A 20,704-nucleotide genomic window follows, 5' to 3' on the forward strand; every position below is an offset into this window, starting at 1 on the left:
AATTTGGTCCACCATCTCCAGCGTAGCAGGGGGGGGGGGGCAGAATCAGACACTAGAGTGAGTCTAAGCACCTTAGTCCAATCGGCCACCGCCTGAGCCACCATGACAGAGGCGAAAATAGGTTTTAGCATGGAACCTGCCACCATGTAAGCATGGCGGGCAAGAGACTCCAACCTCCTGTCCGTAGGATCCCGGAACACCGGGGTATCTTCAGTGGGAACCAGGGTAGCCTTGTTTAACACGGCCACAGTGTGATCCACCTGGGGAGCCACACACCATCGCAAATCCGTAGAAGACGCAAAGGGGTAAAGCAGTTGAAACCGTTTTGGCACCGTGAAAGGGCGTTTCAAACTGCGCCATTGTTCATTCACCGTGTGATGAAACTCAGCGGGGCAGGGAAAAACCTGCGCCGTCTTGCGGGTCCTATGTGTACCAAAAGAGGACACAATGCCCGGAGGATTGGGCTCATCCTCCAAATGTAGTGTTTCTTTAAACAGAAGAAAATCAACGCATCCATAGCTGCGCGTTCTTCAGGCAACCCAGGAGAAGAATCATCTACCCCCTCCACCTCTGCCCCCCCTAAGACCCTAGCGGGTCCGGAGCAGAGAGAGACCCTGAAAAGGGCAGGCCACCCACAGCAACCACATCACCTTCTGAATCAGAAGAGAAAGATCCTAGGCCTTTTCCTAGCAGCCCGTTCAGCCATCAGTGCCTCCATGTTGGACACTAAAGTCACCACCACAGCGGCCAAATTAGTCAGGGCGGGGGATTCAGCAGAACTGGGATCCCCCACCAAGGCTGGGAGGAATTTGCTGTCCTGAGATTCCATTGCAGAACAATAATTTTTTCAAGGTACTGGCTCTTTAAGAGCGCTGCGGATCCCGCAGCCCACCGCTAAATAGACTGTGTACACAGACCCCCCGCAGGGACAAAACTGAGCCAGAAAGGATAAAACAGAGGAAAATGGAAAGGACAGTCTGCAGAGCCCCACAGAGTGTTACCACACAGATCGCTGCTCCAGAGGAAAAGGAAGTGAGTTCGCTAGAGGCTGAACTATATGCTGCAGGCTAAGGGAAAATGGCTGCCCATAGGAAGCAATGGGAGGCTTCGGCAAGATGGCCGCCGACATGTGCACCGAACGATCTGTTGCCACACACAAGATGGCGCCGGATGGTGCCAAAAACACTACATAGAAGCTGTGTAAAAAGTCCATAGTGAAGCCAGACATGCTGCCCACACCTAAAATGGCGGACCGCGCGGTTTTCACCCCGCAGCGTCCGCCGCACACACAGTCTGCACCTCCAAACACTGAAGTGACACAGGAGAGGGCCCCCCCCCCCACACACACAGTGCCAGCAGTGCAAATAAAAAAGACCCCCGCAGGGATCGCATCAGGGAGTCCCACAAACGCACAGACATGAGGGGACACCACAGCACACAGGACTGTCACCCCAGACAGAGGCCCCACAAAGAGAGTACTTACCTGTACCGGATGGCGTGGGGTGCCTCTCATCAAACGGAAAGCCACTGCCCTCAGATGGCAGGGAATGCCGTCAGCCAAAACGCAGGAAACTGCAGCATGCGAATAAACCACAGATGTGTCCAGTGAGGTAGCCACCTCACAGGCTGCATCCCTGCGAACTGGGATGAGTTGTTCGCAATGCCAGGGCAAACACATGGCTGAACGCTTGATGGTGGGCTGGGGATCTATCTGACCCTCTGCCCTGGAGAACCAGGGTGACCAGTCCGATTCCCAGCTCCGCAAAATCCATCTTCGTCCGAAGATCCGAGTAAACTAAAGCTGACAAAACAAACAGCTAGTAGAGCAAAGAAAAAATGACATTCTTGCAAATAAAAATCATAAGAAAAAGATTAGAAGGCTGAGACTGTAGCCCCAGCACAGGGAAGCCTATCTACTCCTAACGCTAGGCAGAAGACAAACTGAGTTGGGATGGCTTACGCGGGGGGGTATTGACCAGTGGGACAGCCCCCATGGGTGTGTCTATGTTAAATGCTTTTGTTTTTAACAAGTCTTATGCCTAGCTACTCCTGCGGAGAGGAAGTCAATACCCATTGGTGAAGACTGTATGAGTGGGCGGCGACTGTCGAAGGACGTAAGAAAAATGTAATTTTTGCTCAAAAATTTCGCTCTTTTTTTATTAATATCGCATAAAAAAAAAAGCGCAGAGGTGATCAAATACCACCAAAAGAAAGCTCTGTTTGTGGTGAAAAAAAGGAGGTAAATTCTGTTTGTGTACAGCATTGCATGACCGCGCAATTGTCAGTTAAAGTCACACAATGCCAAGTTGAAAAAAGTGGCCTGGTCATTGAGCAGCAAAATCCTCCGTCTGAAAGTGGTTATTGCAGTTGTTTTAACAGTTTGCAACTATAGGGCTAGAGAATGGTTTACCTACTGTTATTTACTGTAGGAATGGGCACTTACATAAATACTGTACAAGGTGTAATAATGGATATCTTTAAAAGTCCAACCTCTATCTTATTTAACGCTAAATTGAAGCTGCTGAATTCTACCATCATACGAAACCATAAAACAATACAGGCATAGACACACAGTGACCCCAAACAAGTATGATGATCAAAAGTTCAGATTTTCTTGCTCCATGTTTGGCTCCAGGACTGTGATTTAAAGGGTGTAGGCTGGAAGCAGCCAAAAAAAATGGATTTTTGTAAAATCTTACCGTAAAATCCTTTTCTCTTAGCTCATTGACAGACGTAGTCCTCGGTGATACACCACCTTCGGGTTATGTTGCCTCCACAGGAGCAGGACTAGACAGGAAATTAAAAAGCTCTGGCCACACCCTAGGGGCAGTCCCAGAGGGTATATCCTCTCTCTCTCTCTGCCTCAGCAAATCAGTTATGTGAAAAAGCAGTCTTTAGAGATTTTAACCCAACCCAACTCAAAAACAGAGGGGCGGGGACTACGTCTGTCAATGAGCTAAGAGAAAAGGATTTTACGGTAAGATTTTACAAAAATCCATTTTTCTCTAGCGCTCATTGACAGACGTAGTCCTCGGTGATACACCACCTTCGGGACGTCCCAGAGCAGTATCACAAATGAGGGGTGGGAAAATGGAAATCAAATCCCAATCTAGAAGGCCCAACCGGTGCCAACTAGAAGTTTACAATGCTCATCCTTAATGATGAGACTCAACAAAAAAGAGAAATTTTTTTTTTTTTTCAAACAGAGAAAAACCCTCGAGGTAGACCACCGGTCTCCTCAAATTGCGGCCTGCAAAACCTTGCGGCCAAATGAGGCATCCGCCGATGCCGTCACATCAATTTTATAGAATTTTGTAAAGGTATGTACCGACGACCAGGTGGCCGCCTTACATATCTGGACCACTGACGCCTGATGGCGAAAGGCCCAGGAAGTACTGAGCGCTCGAGTGGAGTGCGCCCTAACAGGGAACGGAGGACTCTGACCCTTAATAGAATAAGCCTGTACCACCGTTTGTCTAATCCATTTGGCAATGGTCGCGGCAGATGCAGGCAAACCCTTTCTGGGGCCATCCGTGATCACAAAAAGTGAATCCGTCTTACGGAATGATTCCGTAGCTTTCAGGTATACCCTGATTGCCCGAACCACATCTAAGGAATGCAACGCATGTTCCCGATGATGCTTGGGCTGAGGACACAAGGAAGGTAGTACAATATCTTCATTCAGATGAAAATCTGAAACCACCTTAGGAAGAAAAGATGGCTTAGGATGAAGTACTACCTTATCCCTATGAATCACTAGGTATGGGGACTGGCATGATAATGCAGCCAGTTCTGACACCCTGCGAGCAGAAGTAATAGCCACCAAGAAGGCCACCTTCTGGGATAAAGTAAGCAAGGGAATCTCCCTGATGTTTTCAAAGGGAGGTTTCTGTAGAACCGACAAAACCAAATTAAGATCCCAGGGCGGTAAGGGCGCGGGGACTGGAGGAGCCAGGTGCCGCACCCCCTGGATGAAATTCCGCACCAAGGACTTGGTAGCTAAAGGTTTCTGAAAGAAGATTGCTAATGCTGAAACTTGACCCTTGATGGTGCTCAAGGCTAGCTTCTGCTCAACCCCTTGTTGCAAAAAGGCCAATATTCGAGTCACCGAATAGGTACGTGGAGGAAATCCTAAAGATTCGCACCACGCAATATAAGTCTTCCATGTGTGATAATAGACCTTGCTGGAAGTCGCTTTCCTTGCTTTAATAAGGGTAGGAATGACTGAAGTAGACAAACCTCTGTCCTTCAGTACTTGGGTCTCAATGGCCAGGCCATTAAACCCAGCGACTGTAAAGCATGATGGTAAATTGGTCCTTGAGACCACAGACACTCCCTGAGACGAAGTTCCCACGGAACGTCTGCGACTAGCATGTCCAAGTCGGCCAGGCCGGCTTGAGGAGGCCAGCCTAGAATTTCTAGGACCACTGGCGCTGATAGAATCTGAACCAGGCGTCCCTAGAGGTATCTGGCCCCGACCATCCGAGAAAGTCTGGTCGTTTTCTGTTCCCACACATTTATCAGATACCTGATTGTTATCAGGAAGGGTGATCTTTTCTGGTTGAACCTCAGGGACCGAAGTCACCCGACTAGAGGCTACTTGGCCTATCTGGTCAACCAGATCCGATTCCTGTGAGGTATAGGGACTAATCTTAGGAAAAGGTAAAGGAAAAGATCTATTCAGGGAATGGTAACTACCGCTTCCTGTAGTACTTAAATGTTGGAAGGGAAGAATCGCACCGGTAGTAGTGGTTGAAGCTCGATCTAATGTCCTGAATACCGGTGAAAACGTCCCCCCACCCTGAAACCGGGTGGGGGCGCACCTTCAGGCTGTGTACTCCTTTGCTTCGGGTTTGGCTGGGTTGGTCCTCTGCTTGTCCGACCAGCCCTTCTTGAACCCTCCTGGAGGAGTCTTGCCTTTCCCGCTAGTACCAGCCGGGCGCCCTTTATGGGCGGTAAAGAAAGCCTGTGGCAAAAAAGTGCTCTTGCCCCCAGTGGAATCCTTGATGATTTCATCTAGGTTGGCCCCAAATAGACGATTCCCCTGAAAAGGGAGATTTGTCAAGGTCTTTTTGGAACCTAGGTCAGCTGACCAGCATTTTAACCACAGCACACGTCTGAGGATCACCGCTGACATAGATGCATGCCCTAATAAGGGAGTAGTGTCCAAGGCTGCGTCACAGATAAACTGTAGCCCTTGTATAATCTGTTCCATCAAATCAGATGTCTCCTGGGGAATATCTTTTCCCCTAAGGTCTTGGCGTACCATTTTCGCCCATTCCGTAAGTGTCTGGGAAACTAGACCAATAACAATTACTGGTCTAAATGCTGACCCTATCAGAGAGAAGATGGTGCGGGACTCTGCTTCCATCTTTCGATCCACCGGATCCTTAAAGGACGAAGTGTCCTCCACTGGGATAACCGTGGCTTTATTCAGCCTGGAAATAGGTGGATCCACCACTGGTGGTACCGTCCATTTCTTAATGATGGATTCCTCAAACGGATAGCGTCTAGCAATACGCTTGGAAATAGTAAAGGTACGTTTAGAATGCTCCCATTCTCCTTTAATCTGATTACCGAAACATTTGGGTACAGGAAAAACCTTCACCGTTTTGATGGGCTTATTAGTACCAAAAGGAATCTCTGTTTCAGTTGCCTCTGCCGGTAAAGCCTCAAGTTTTAAGGTTTCCTGCACTGCCACAACTAGTGCGTCCACCAATGCTTCTTCCTGAATTATAGCAGGAGAAGAAGCGTCCTCCTCACTGTCTGAGGGGGCTTTACCTGGGATAACAGCCTTTGCAGAGGAACCTGCAACTGCAGTGACCATCTCTGAATCAGAGTCAGAGGTGTCAGATAGTATAGGGGTAGGCGGGGGTCGCTTCCTTGACCCCCGTCCCTGACAGGCCGCCTCCACCCGAGCCACCATAGACTCCAAAATTGCTGTAAATGACTCTACACTCTGTGCACCGGCGGGTCCCGTGGCCCCCTCGAGGGAAACAGGTGGGGGAATATGTGTGGCAGGGTCCATGATAATTCCAGTTACTTCCTGGATAATATAATTCAAAAATAAAAAACTTTTTTTTTTTTTTCAGACCCCCAGCGCCACAAAAAGCCCCTTAGTGTTACCTGCTAGGGATCCCTATCGATCGAGAGAGAGAGAGAGATAGACCCCCAGGCTCACCACTTGATGCTCAGAGTTTAACTGCAACAGGTTACAGCGCTGTCTTGACAAACAGGAAGTCTTTTGGCTGGCTGCCCAGGAAGAAAGGAGGCGGCTCTGCCCCTCTGCACGCCTTCCGGCGCCTCCCCTAGCTCCACGAGGTGTTTGGATCACCTCAAACATGGCCGCCCCCATGCTGGAGACACGAGGCTACGCCAAAATGGCGGCTCGTGCGATCCAGCAAAAAAAATGGCGGCGGCCTGTACTGAATAGCGGTGTGCTGCAGGGCACACAACACTCTCTCTGCATGGGGATTTGGCGTGGTTGGCGGTACCGGCCCTGGCGGACCGCATGGCCATTCGGGAGGCCTGCTAATAGCTGGAGATCTGATTAGGAAGGCAGTCTACATGTCCGTGGCTTCTGACTGGTAGGTAGCTTATTCTTATCACCGTAAGATTCCCAGAATGCCACAGATTATAATCTTTTTAACATGTATACAATTAGATTGTTAGCTCCCAAACCAAGCCTCCTGGCTTTTTGCACATAAAATCACACTCAAAGTAGGAGGATCTGTGTCATTTATAGGATAGAGAGGGACTCTATCTTACCATACAGAGAGGGGCCCGCGTTCACCACAAGACCCGTCAGGGGAAAAGGGGGAACATACTACTCACCATACCGGAACCAGGCGGGCACCAACTCCTGACAGTACCCCTCTCCACCGGGGCGGGAGGGCTGTCGACCGATATGGACGCCGTGACTCATGGTCTTTGGCGTTTCAGCGAGACGTTTAACTTGCGGGTCAGTCCTTTAATGGGACTTTGTCGCGGCCGACCCAGCGCGGAGCTATGGCCTGCACGCGCTCGTAGGCTGAACTGGGGTGACCACCGGATCTCAACATCCAGCCCGTCGCCCAGTTCAGCTTTCTTGCTTGAAGATCTCACAGGAACACTGGAGAAAAAAAAAAGCTGTCTAAAAAATCCTTTAAGAAAAAAATCTTGCCAGGACCTAAGATCCCAGCAAGGTATCTAGGTCCTTACTCCTAACTAGACAGAAAATAACTGATTTGCTGAGGCAGAGAGAGAGAGGATATACCCTCTGGGACTGCCCCTAGGGTGTGGCCAGAGCTTTTTAATTTCCTGTCTAGTCCTGCTGCTGTAGAGGCAACATAACCCGAAGGTGGTGTATCACCGAGGACTACATCTGTCAATGAGCGCTAGAGAAACTAGCATTTTTAGAAGGGGGACAGCACAGGCGGCCATCTCTCAGGACACACATTCTTTAATTATACAGATTATTTAGAATTTTGTTTCCTAAACTCTCATTGATGGCAACGTTGGAAGACATTAATAACAGCAAATAACAAAGCAGAGGCATATTTTAAATATATATTCTGTGTATTCAAAACCAGTTTTATTGCAACCATATTTGTATAATGTGTGCTTGTGTGTATACATATATGTGTATATATATTACACACTGTATACAGATTATTTGTACATAGTGGAATAAAACTTTATTCTGTGACTGATTGGAGCGACAACAATACAATCTGCAGCAGTTCATTGAGATGCAAAGAACATTGAAAGGCCTCTTCGCAAGCATCTCCTGCTGGTACAGTAGTACGACAGTAAGTGCAAAGTATTCCGAAAGTATATACAATTTTCCTTTTTGTGCAAGAGTTTACAGTGGGCGTGCTACTGACATTTCAGATATACACAACGCATTTCTACCCCCTTCTCATTACCTGCCCTGTCTCCACATTGTTTTGCATGCTCCCTCAGTAGGTAATGAAGAAAAACATCTTCGCTTCTCCCAGGTTGTGAACACCTGGGTTGACAATAATTTGGTTTTGGCTCACAAACACTTTTCTCATAATTTTATAAAAGGTAATTACAGCAATGTATTTATTAAATGTTCAAAGACACTAAAATTTACACTAATATACAATTTATTTCAGGTTGACGTCCTGTAGTCAAAAATAAATGTTTACCCCATGAATTTATGTTCTACAGTGATTTTCCATTCTGTCAGAGATAGGATTAAAGGAACTATAAGCGATGTCCAGTCTATTGATTTTAAAGTGTACTTGTTAATGAAAACATAAGGAAGAGCCTCTTTTAGAATGGGTTCACACTAGCTGCAGTGCGGGTCACAGCAGGGGTGTTGGTGCGTTCCAGTTCACTGTTTCAGGTGCAAATCGGGATTGAATTTTTGCCTGAATTCGAACCTGAAACAGAGCAAAAGACGCACAGGACCCTTCTGCAATGTGCTCTGCGGCCACCCTGGAGCGGTGTGAACAGGCTCCATTGGGAGCCAGTCACAGTCTCCTGTTATGCGAATTGGATGCGGGGAAGCCCGTGTCCAATTCGCATTAGTGTGAACCCAGCCTTAAAGAAACCTGGATATGGGTGTGCTTTTTGCCACAGTGATGTCACCTGTTACTACCAACCTGATTGAAGTCATCCATGCAAATGGACGTACAGCTGTTGGAGGCAGATCAGATAAAGATTTTCGTTCCCTCAGTACACAAATTATCAATTGGCAGGGGAGAAAATCTCAACATTTTAAAGTCTTCAGCATGCCAAGTCCAAGCAAATAGACCCGTACTGCTTTACAGTAAACTTATTATGGTAAACAATGAAGCCTACCATTGCTGAACTCTTCTGAAAAGCTAGTTGCCTGGCTGTCATGCAAACATTCTAATTTTGATACTTTAGGTTACTGACATGGAATAATTATGCCCTCTGTCTTTTTTCTGAACTGTATACTTGCTAGGGGGCAGTGACTCAAAAGTTCAACATAAGAGTTTGGGAACTATTATCGTCAAAGGAGTTGAAGGATAAGTTCACCTTTTGTAACATGTCACACTCATATTCAGGGTGTAACATGCAACATGTTACAAATGCACCAGTCCACCCTGATCCCCCTTTGACAGCGAGCAGGAAAACTTCTCCCTCCACTCATTGTCACAATCTAAAAAAAGGTAGGCCCGCGTGGGCCTCTGCCTGCCTGGTCGTATCATTCATTCACAGTGTTCTGTGAATGGGGGGAAACTACAAGCATCATTTGTGGCTGTCGACTTGTAGTTCTCGATTACCTACCAGGGGGCTGTTGATCACTCTAAAGTACCTAGTTCACTGAGCTTCCTGTCAAAGTGTAACTGATTGCCCGTATCGGAGGTGCATTCTGCAGGACTGTGGCATTACACCCACAATCTGCTGATCATGGGTGTAATGCTTTACAGGTTCCTAACAAAAAAAAAAAATAATAATAAATGCACTTCCCTGCAAAAAAAAGAAAAGTGCATTTATTTATTTTTTTTTTGTTAAGGTAAACTTGTCCTTTAGGCACTGGCAGCTTATGCACTGCCATCAAGGCAGCTTTAGTTGAAAGAGAAGTGCGGGACTTAAAAAAAAAAAACATACCTACTTGCCTAGGTGGATGCAGCATCGATCCAATGCAGCTCTCTCATGCTCACTCTACACCAAGAACTGAGTGATCAAAGATTGCTAATCGCTCAGTTCTTGAGTCTGATTTGAGCATGCAGCGGTGACTGTCAGTTACTGCTCTATGCTCTGCCCCTCCAGCGCTCGCTGGAGCATCGGGCTGTAAAGGGGGCAAGTGCGACAGCGGCGTGCTGGGAGGCTGAGCCAGCTACTAGTCAGGCACCTGGGGGATCCCAACATTATTGTCGGGATCCCTGTAGAGCCTGGACTGGCACTGCGATGTCAGCTGACAGCAGACTTTAGCCTGCTGTAATCTGAATCTGTGTCACAAAAGTGCAGAACTAAAGAGTGGTGGGGGGGGGGGGGGGGGAGGGGGTATTCTTTAATGCTTAGACCAGGGATCTCCAAAATACTTCCTGAACAACTGGAAGGCCATAGTTTGGAGACCCCCGGCTTAGACAGTAGTGTCTACAAAGTTTGGCCTTGAGCGGTTTACACATGAAATGATTTATCCTTACCGCAAACATTCGCTGGAACACATTTAAAATGTAATGTCTATTAACCATTTCTCTACCAGAAATTGTAACACACTGTAGATGTATACAATTCATAATGATTTCCATATCCCCACAAGAAACAGACTCTCCGTACAACATCATTTGTAGGAACCCCGTTATGAATTAGAAAGACTGGTCTGCAAAGGCATTTTTGTGATGAATAATACAACTCTGCAAAAAATGGACTGATAAACTGGTCAATAAAACAAGGTATCACTAAAATAGAAAGTTTATCTTGTGAGTTAAAAAAAAGAAAAAAAAAAAGCCATTTATAAAATGTTGATGCCCTGCAACACAACTGTAACAATGTCAACATCCTTTAGTTTACTGCAGATGTTCCATTTTGAATACATGTAAAATAGAATATATAATTATTGCTGTTTCCTCATCTCACTATATGGCACAGAAAATGACCCAGTAGTTTCCAGTATTTTTCTTTCTTATGTGATTTGCCAGAATATTTTATATAGTTAATTTTATTTACCCGAACCAACTAGTATTAAATGGGCCGATAAACCTAAAGCACAGGTTGGCTTATTAACAAACCATTTATGAAAATAAAAGTAATAATTTTAAAGAACAGAATAGATAATAGATTATCTAATCATAATAATGTTCACAGAACCCCCAAAGTGCACTCTAATTAGCCTTTCCCAAACCTGACCTGGCTGAACCTATAACTCCACTACACACCTAGTGGATCTGTGAACACTATTGACAAAGAAACAATGATAAAAGAACGTAAATTATTGCTACTTTATAGAAATGCTATATGCAAAGTCTTGATCGCCATTCTTCACACAGCAGTTGTGTGAACATGACTAATCAATGAGGGAACCAATGTCAAGGACAGTGTAGGCATAGACAAAGATCATTTTTGACATGAAAGTCGAAGTGGTTCCCTTCAAAAAGGGTAAAATTACTTTACTTATCCTAAGCACGCAGCAGGTCATGCTTCACCTTTTTAATTTACAGGGAAAGATGAGGGCTGTGTGAGGTTAAAGGAGAGGTTCACCTTTTTGTAACAAGTTACACCCATATTTAGGGTGTAACATGTTACATATGCACTGGTCCCTGCTCCCCCCCCATCCCCAGTTTTGAGAGCTAGTGGGGGATCTTATCCCCCCATTAGCTGTCACAATCTAAAAAAAAGACGTGACTGTGCGGGGCTCTGCCCACCTGGCGGCGTCATCCATTCACAGTGTTCTGTGAACGGGAAAACTACAAGTCCCCGACATCTTTTGCAGCTGTCGGCTTGTAGTTCTCAATGAACTACCACAATGCTGTTGAATGCTGTGGTAGTTCATTGAGCTTCCTGTCACAGTGTAACTGCCTTTCCATATCGGAGGTAAAGGCAGACAGATACACATACAGTCTGCAGGACCGTGCCATTACACCTACAATCTGCTGATCCCTAACAAAAGAAAATTATAAATGCATATTTTTTTACCTACAAAAAAATGCATGTTTATTATTTTTTTTGTAAAAGTGAACTTATCCTTTAAGATTAATTTTGTAATTTGTTCTATTAAGAAAGGCAGTTTAGTAGGAAAAGTCCTGATCACATACCTATAAAGCCAATTAGGTATCTATAGGCTAAGATCTTTCTAGCAACAGGTCTATCTCAAAATGGCTTTTAAATGATCGGAATAAAACCTCATATAGCTTTTCCTAAAAGTCAAGGGTGCTGCAATACCAAATGGATTAGATATAATTTTACCCTTATTCTTTTTATTTATTGAAACAAACTGATAGTCAATTCCTCTCTATACCATATAAAAATACGAGTAGACGTGAGGACTTAGAAAATGGAACAGCAGAGTGTGCACATTCTGCTTGGTGCATACATCTATGATACTGGCCTTATCTCTGGATTACCCTGGAAGTCATTCAGGGACAATCACCATCAGGGATGTCAATAGGTGTGTATACATAGTTTAGGGATGGCCTGCTGACATTCTAATCTGACTGTTTTCACCAAAATTAGACAATTAACTCTTAAGCCAACTTGTGCTTTCATTTTTCAGACCTTTAGGTTCTATATTTTCAGGAGCATCTTTTCTGTGTTCCCCACAATGTACTGATTCATGCTGCACAGTAAACACAGACTTATACATAACAGATGGTAAGCTAACAATATGGTAAGAAGGCTGTTTCGAACATGCACATATATCATGGAAAAAATAATGCTATGTGGGGACAGACAAGAGTTTTAAACAGGGAGCAAAATGATACTGGATTAGGACAATTTAGTGTGTTACAACATGTTAGCCAGTGCAATGATAACTGGCAGAGAGATAAAGTAATTGACATACAATGAATAATGATACAATTAAAAATGAATGCATATCTGTGTGTGTACATAGATCAACAGCAAAAGGACATAAAAAATATTCACTATTAAAACAGTATTGTGCAGAACCCAAAATAAAAGCGCAGAAACATAAAATACAACGTGTTCATTCTGACATTCTCTCTCTCTAATCAAGAATTTTAAAAAGTATTTTTACAAAAAGTGGTCAAGCTTTTGTTATTATTGGCAGTAAACATTTTGTTCTCTTATTCTCTCTTTCTCTCTCTCTCTCTATATATATATATATATATATTTATACTCTGGAACAAATAAATCATCTGGATAGTGAATTACAATATTCTAAGCGACAAAAGATAAACTCTCGTGAAATTGATTTTTTTCATAAACAAATATAAAAGTCAGTCTTTATTTCCCACACTCGTTCTCTACTGGGCTATCCATGCACAACATCAGGTTCTTCACATTCGCTCCACTGACAGACATTAGTGGCCACTGTCCTGAATCACTTTGTGTCAAAAGGCCATCAGGAGGCATGACCTTTGGCTTTTTGTACAGCTCTGTTTCAAGTAGATATACTTTTAAAGTGACTTTTCTCTCCTCTACAATAAAATACATTTATTTTTTTGTATCTGTGTAAGTACTAAGCAGCTTTTTTTTTCCTCTGCAAAAATGGGAAGGCACAGAACACGTCGCAGCTGAGATGAAGCAAGACAGTAGAAGGGTGTGCATCTGTACGGCTGGCTGGATTAAGGCTTATGTTGAACTGCTGTGTTCACTCTTTTGAGTGTTGATCTAAGGTGAAGAAAAATGAATTGAGGTAAATCCAGTTAATAGTGTACTTCTATAAATCAATTTAAATTAAAGTGATACCAAACACACACTGTTTAATTTACTTCTTAAAAGGAATCGCTGGATTAAAAAAAAATAAACAAACATGTCAAAAAGCACTACCTGCAATACAGAGGGGTTTATACTCACCTGTCCCACCCCCAGTACTCCAATCATTGCACTCCTACAGAGTAACCGTCTTGTCACATTTGACTCCATGGTGTATTGGAGGGTCAGTGGAAGGAACCATAGCATGCAGCAGGGAAGGCAGGCATGCAATACTCTTCAAAGTGTCAAAGATGAATATTGTTCTGGCACTGATAGTGCTTATACAGGGCAAAATAAAATTGGATGGTACGACAGGTAAGTATAAACCCTCTTCTATTGCAGGTCTATTTTATTAAAAGTATTATTATTATTTTTTTTTTACATTTTCACCTACCAATAGAGTCATTTAGGTGAGCATAGCAAGCAAAACCCAAATTCCGTAATAAATCAGTAAAGTGAAGACTTGTCAGTACTTCTGTTGATTTGTAGGAACTCGGTTTGTAAGAACTAAAATGTTTTTTGTCTGTCACAGGAGATTATAGCCCATCTCTAACCAAAATGTTTTTATTTTTTAGTTTAATACAAATAATGTTAGAATAAATGTCAGCTTATTATTGTTTGTTTCCCCACTGATATTTTTCACTGAACACAAAACCAGACAGCGATGGGATAGCTCTGACATGTTGCCAAAGATGAGAACAAATGAACATTCATTTAGTAGGGGTTAGGGCATCTGGCAGGTTTTTATTGCTCTCCATTTCTTCATGTCCAAGTAACTCCTGAATCCCCTGCATTTTTCTATTGGTATCACTAGGACAGGAAGTGTCAGGAAATGTTCACATTGTGGAGGACACAAACAGTCAGAAAACTCTCATAGAAATTCTGACTTTTACACGCTGCTCTATTGAACAGAGTAGAGATGTAAACCAGTCTGAAAAAAAAAATAAAAACTGTTATTTTCTAAATGTTCTGACTCAGCAGCTACCCCACCATCAGTAGTTTACCTAGGGGTTCTTTTACCGACTGATAAATTGTATATAATTTAGCAGTATACAATCAACAAGAAACACACAAAACTCTTGGGTAACAAAGCTGTCACTACAGAGTTGATGCAGGCAGCTTTTGCTGATACAATTTATTTTATTAAGGGGCGACGCAATGCTAAGTAATGGCTTCACCAGGTCTTAATGGAGCCAGTCAAATAAATACAGTCCTTGTCCACTTCTTGCCAATGAAAAGTTGGAGTTTGTTAGCGTGTGCACACTCAGCCACTAAGCAGATTCAAACCTATCTTGAAAGTCAGAATCTGATTGGTGATGGTGGTGGGGAAATATTTCTAGATATGTTGATACATTATATGCTCCCTCTTTGGGGCTTGCATGTATAGATCATTTATTGCTTTATAGGAGAAGTGAGGGAATGTTAAAAAATAAAAATAAACAAATCTTTACCTACCTGCTGCAGCATCGGCTTTAAAGCTGAGAGCTGAGCCAACCACTGATCACTTAGTTGTTGGGTCTGCTCTGAGCAGACAGCAGTGACTGTCAGTCACCACTCTGTTCTCTGCCCCTCCAGTGCTCATTGAAGCACCAGGTAAGAGCAGCTGGCTCAGCCTCTCAGCAGTGTGCTGAGAGGCTGAGCCAGCTGCCTGAAAAGTATTTGGGTGGATCCCAACATTATTGTTGGGATCAAAACAGCGGCTTAATGATTTCAGCAGCCTTAGCCCACTGACAGCTTTTTCTGGGTTACAAGAGTGCACAAGTGCACTTCTGTGACCCACATGAGAAACATGGCCAGAAAAAGCACTGGCCAAACTTCACTTTTAAACAGGGCAGTAACAAAAACTGATACTGAGCTAACTTATCATATATACTCACTGCAGGTAAAAAAAAAAGCTGCAGTAATTAGATATATACCTGTTAACTGTGATTTTCATATTGGCTCTGTCTCTTCTTTGACTTCAACTCTTTCAACCACTGAGGAGATTCTCCTGTAGCTCTGAAACAGAGAAAAAAAACATTCAAAATCTCTCTAGAAAACTGTTAAAAGAAAATGATAAACCTAGACAATATACAGCCTTCATTTACCTCTTGGTTACCAGCCCCTGTACATAAATGGCCTGTTCATATTCCCTATTGTTCTTGTTTAGCTACATTCTTTAAATGTGGTCTTATCATTTCAGCTATGCAGACAAGTGTACCTGTATTCTAGCACTTCTTTTAAAGAAGCTGTGCAGTTGTGTGCAGAAATAAAGTGTTCTGCATCATATTATTTATATCTCTTTGTTGGCAGGAGCTCCATGTAAGGTAAGACTTGCTCAAGAAACCATTTTCCTACATAGGGGTCACTGTTAATGCAAACATGTCAATATACTAGTAGAAAAAAAAGAAATAGCCGCACATCCAGGGATTCCAATAAGTTTCAAATACCTTTAATTCCAAAATGTTGCAAGTGATGACACCAAAGACACCAACATGAAGTCTCGTAGACGCGTTTCACACATACATCTTGTGCTTAATCATTATTCATGTTCATGTTGGTGTCTTTGGTGTCATCACTTGCAACATTTTGGAATTAAAAGGTATTTGAAACTTATTGGAATCCCTGGATGTGTGGCTATTTCTTTTTCTACAAGTGTTCACATGGAGGCGGGTCGGGGCCAGCACTCTATGGGATATCCCATCTCCTGGCAATTACTACACACTATACACCTGGAGCAGCGTTTTCATTTCTTCAGTATCATGTCAATATACTAAATTAAAAAAAAAAAAAAAATATTACCTGTTTAAGAGGAGTATAAATTCCCACCTTTCCTGCTGCCCATGCTGCTGAACACCAATCTGACCTTGAAAAACCTGTGAAGTCTACAAGTGTATCTACTGTGACATCTGCAGCTCAGACTGGTCTCTTTTGCGGACTTTCATTTTTTACAGGATACTGTAGTTCACAAACACCTTAGATTTCTGTGCAGCTGAGACAAATACCTGAGGAACTTATGTGCCCACTGGATTTGGGGCAGGAATTTTTTGCACGTATCAAAGAGATATTACAAAATGCAAATAAGAGGAGTTAAAGTGGGATTAAAGGTGTCAAGGCCCAATTTTCCAATGGTGCCACATCGGCATCTTCTTCTTTGTACCGGTCTTCGGTCGTCTTCCTTGGCCGGCGTGGCGTGATGTCACTCCTGCGCAGGAGGATGTTATTCTGGTACACAAAGACCAGCCTAGTTCTGTAAGCTGAGCTGTGCATGTGCAGCTCAGTTTACAGTGTCTGAGAAAACAGTGAGCCAGCAGGTTGGGGCATTTCATGGCAGAAGAGACATTGCAATAAAAGCCTGCCTTATCAGTGTTTGTTACAGCAGAACTTCAGTTCTGCTTTGTCGGTTAAGTCTAGTACCCACCATTCGTTTTTTTGTCGGTTAAGCCTAATACCCACCATTCGTTTTTTTAAGGAAAAAAATAAATAAAAATAACAGCTCCGGTCAGAGCCGCTGTACTAACAATTTGATGTTATCAAAGCGATCTCCCCCGCTGAGATATCGTGTTCGGGCAGGGGGCACCCCCCCACCAGAACACTGCAGTCAGCACTCTCTACTATTGGCTGAGAGCGCTGATCAGCCACTGGATTTCCAGCATGTACGCCCAACACAAGCTGGCCAAACTGCAGTTTTTGTCGGACCGGCTGCCATACACACGGGCTGATGTTTTTATTGAACCGGCCGATGTCCCCTGACATTTGGCCCGTGTGTACTAGGCTTTAGGGTTTGCATACACTTTAAGGTGCGTATAAGGAACATTCTTTAAAGAAATATGGAATGCTGGGGTGGTAAGGCTTAAAAAAGTGGATTTGTGCTTTAAGCGTAACTGGTATATGATATATATACTACAATGTCAGTACTGCACAATTAGAGGTAAACATGACAGGCTATAACTGCACTAAAGCATAATATTCTCAGTCAACTAACTTGTCTTGCTTGTCTGCAGAGGTTGGCAGAAGTTTGACGCCCAGTGTTCCATGTGGTAGAGGTGATTTTGGCGACTTAGTAACTTGAGGTGAAGATTCACTACTGCTTTCAGCATCTTGCCTTTTCCGAAGTTGTGCCTATCGAAAAAAAGCAACACTCACATTAGGGAAACAGATTCAAGTTGATAGTGTGCTCATTGCTCGATTTATTTATCCAGTTGTACTACACCAGCCATATTTGAAATACAATGTAAGCATTTACTTCATCTTTTTCCAGCATTTGACACTACCAGTCTTCTCTTGCTAAGTCACCATCACTATTGGTGCAAGTTCTCATATATTCATGCTATGTTTTTTATAGCATTCCATATTCTTTTTTTATACTTTTTTTATTTACAATGAAAAGAGTTTGCTGGCTTCAAAAGGTGTCACAAACGCATACCGTGATAGTGAATAAACAATGGGGACTGCTATTCAGCAGCTGCTTACATCCGTCTGACTATTCAGATATAATGACACACACAAAGCAATGATACAATTTTAATGGATTGTCTACAAAACCAACTTTTACCTACAGGTAACAATACAGGATAGAGAAGTTGTATGGAGTCAGGAGTCAGAAACACAAGCAAAAATTGAAAGTAGTTGTAAGGCATGATATGTTTTACCGTAATGCATTCCCTGCATTAAGGTAAAAAAACGTCCCAGGAGTTGTATCGTCCCCTGACCCCCCTATTTTGAACCAGCAATGTGCCTGTCTGCATCGTCGCTCTCTCTCCTCACACGACACGGAGGCAGCAGAGATAGTCATTGGCTCCTTCTGCTGTCAAGTCAAATCCTGTTAGGAGGCAGTGGGGGGCCAGGGCCAAGCATCACCGTGTGTGTCTATTGACACGCACAGTCTGGCTTGGGAATGAGCCTGCAAGGGCGCCACCATAGGAAGCGGCTTCCTATGGAATGGCACAGAGGAGCCAAGAGTGCAGGCAGGGGACCCCAGAAAAGGAGGATCGGGGTCACTCTGTGCAATATCCTTGCACAGAGCAGGTAAGTATAAAAGATTTAAAAAAAATATTGTTAACAACAGCTTTAATTTAGCCTATGCCAAGCCACATGCTCTTGCTCACTACTTATATTTAGTTATTTCATTTATAATAGAGATGTGCAAGGTTAGGCACACTAATCAGTCAAATGAATTCATAGTTTACCATCAAAGTTGAATGGTCCATTCCCGGGAACATTGGCATTCGTGGTGAATGAACAGAGGACCTCTTGGGTTTTTCCTCTTCTTCAACCTCTTCCTTTTTTTCTGGCTTCTCTTCTAAAATACAAGAGAAAAAAGCATACCGTACCACTCTGGTTATTAATCTAATTTTATTTGGATTAGGGCGGCTTTACACTTGAAAGCTTAAGCCACAGGGCAGTGTACCCACAGTTTTGGTGCGGAATAGCTGCTCTTTGCCATAGACTTCTCTTAAGTCCCCAAGTTTTGGTGCGTATTCACACCAATAGTCCTGCATGCAAGACTTTTGGTACGCTTTCAGAAAACCCACCAAAACTGCGTGGCATAATAGAAGTAAATAGCAAAGTACTGCTAATCCTCACCAAAACCGAGGGTACAATGCTCTGAACACACACTGTGGCTAAAGTGCAGCAGGGGAGTGTGAATCCACCCTAATAGTCTATAGCAGTGTCCCACTCAACACTTTAACAAAGAATGACCAATAATGATGCATTGGTACTAATTTAAAGTGTCACAAAAGTATATTGTTTAACAACAAAATCTCTGAAATATTCTATACTGACCAACTCTAAATTGTAATGAAAGGTTGTATGGTATTGAGAAACCCTTCTGTACGAGTACACTTTAGGGCAGCCTTCCTCAACCAGTTTCTCCAGAGGCTGCTAACGGTTCAGTGAGCAGTGAGAGATTTCTGCTCACGGATAAGCTACCATTGGCACCAATGATCTTTTCAGGTACCTGTATAGTTGTGATTCTTCCCACTGATCACAACCCAGCAGGCTGAACAAAAAAAACTGAGGACTCACTGTACTAATATCGCATCTCCCTGCTGAGCTAATGTGTTCTGATAGGGGGACTGCCCTCCCCTGCTAGAACACACCGGTCAGTCCTGGCAGCCATTGGCTGCCAGCGCTGATTGGATGTCAATTGGCTGCTGGTTTTCCAGCATGCCCGTTTGTCAGAAGCCGGACATTAGGTCGGCTTCTGTCAGACAGTCAGGTGTACACACTGGCCGAATGCCGGACGGTTTCTGTTGCGCCTGCTGATATTTGGCCAGTGTGTACCAGCCTTAAGAGGGAATTCTTCCCACTGACCACCAGAGTAAGGAGGCAGTCTTCCCACTAAGCACCAGTATAAAGAAGCATTCTTTCCACTAAAAACCAGCGCAAGGGAGTATTATCACCAATGTAAGGAAGCTCTACAATTTTTACTTTGTTCATCATTTATGTTTTTTGCTTCATGTCATTTTAAAGAGGTTGTAAACCCATTAACATTTTTTTTTTTTCAACCTGAAAGAGAAACACATAATGAGCTAGTATGCATCGCATACTAGCTCATTATGAAATACTTACCTTAGAACGAGCCCCCGCCGTGCTGCCGGCTTACCTGTATGACGGGCGACATGTTCAGTCGCCTGTCTTCCAGGATGGCGGCATCCGGCCATCTCATTGGCCGGAGCCGCGGTGACGTCACGCACGCGCGTGGGAGTGGACGATCACGGCACGGGGCTCTGAAGGAATGGCACCAGCGGCCGTTTCTTCAGAGCGCATGCGCCAGTGATGTCACTGGATGCATGTAAGGTATATATCTCCTAAACGGTACATGTTTAGGAGATATTTACAGTACCTATAGGTAAGCCTTATCATAGGCTTACCTATAGGTAAAAGTTGCAGAGGAGGGTTTACTTCCTCTTTAACTGTAAATAAAATACAGTGCATCTGGAAAGTATTCACAGCACTTCACTTTTTCCACATTTTGTTATGTTACAGCCTTATTCTAAAATGGATTAAATTCATTATCTTCCTCAAAACTCTACAAACAATACCCCATAATGACAACGTGAAAGAAGTTTGTTTGAAATCTTTGTAAATTTATTAAAAAGAAAAAAAAAAATTCACATGTACATGGGTATTCACAACCTTTGCTCAATACTTTGTTGAAGCACCTTTGGCCCCAATTACAGCCTCAGGTCTTTTTGAGTATAATGCTACAAGCTTGGCAAACCTATTTTTGGGCAGTTTCTCCCATTCTTTTTTGCAGGACCTCTCAAGCGCTATCAGGTTGGATAGGGAGCATCGGTGCACAGCCATTTTCAGATCTCTCCAGAGATTTCAATCGGGTTCAAATCTGGGCTTTGCCTGGGCC

The 20,704-nt window shown here is 43.6% G+C and overlaps 1 protein-coding gene across 1 annotated transcript in view; it reads right to left on the reverse strand.

Moving 5' to 3' along the window:
• Positions 1-15,250: 15,250 nt before the first annotated feature.
• The window catches only part of KIAA1671, a 297,686-nt gene continuing 292,232 nt past the window's right edge, over positions 15,251-20,704 (reverse strand). The window contains exons 10-12 of the mRNA XM_082258243.1: positions 18,525-18,637; positions 17,321-17,457; positions 15,251-15,354 (exon numbers count right to left, since the gene is read on the reverse strand). Of these exons, the coding sequence (XP_082114369.1) occupies positions 15,276-15,354; positions 17,321-17,457; positions 18,525-18,637 (329 nt within the window). The 3' untranslated portion in view covers positions 15,251-15,275. The remainder of the gene's footprint in view (positions 15,355-17,320; positions 17,458-18,524; positions 18,638-20,704) is intronic.

The sequence above is a fragment of the Pelophylax lessonae genome (genome assembly GCF_965119305.1).
Source record: "Pelophylax lessonae genome assembly, chromosome: 1".
NCBI classification, from domain to species: Eukaryota; Metazoa; Chordata; class Amphibia; order Anura; family Ranidae; genus Pelophylax; species Pelophylax lessonae.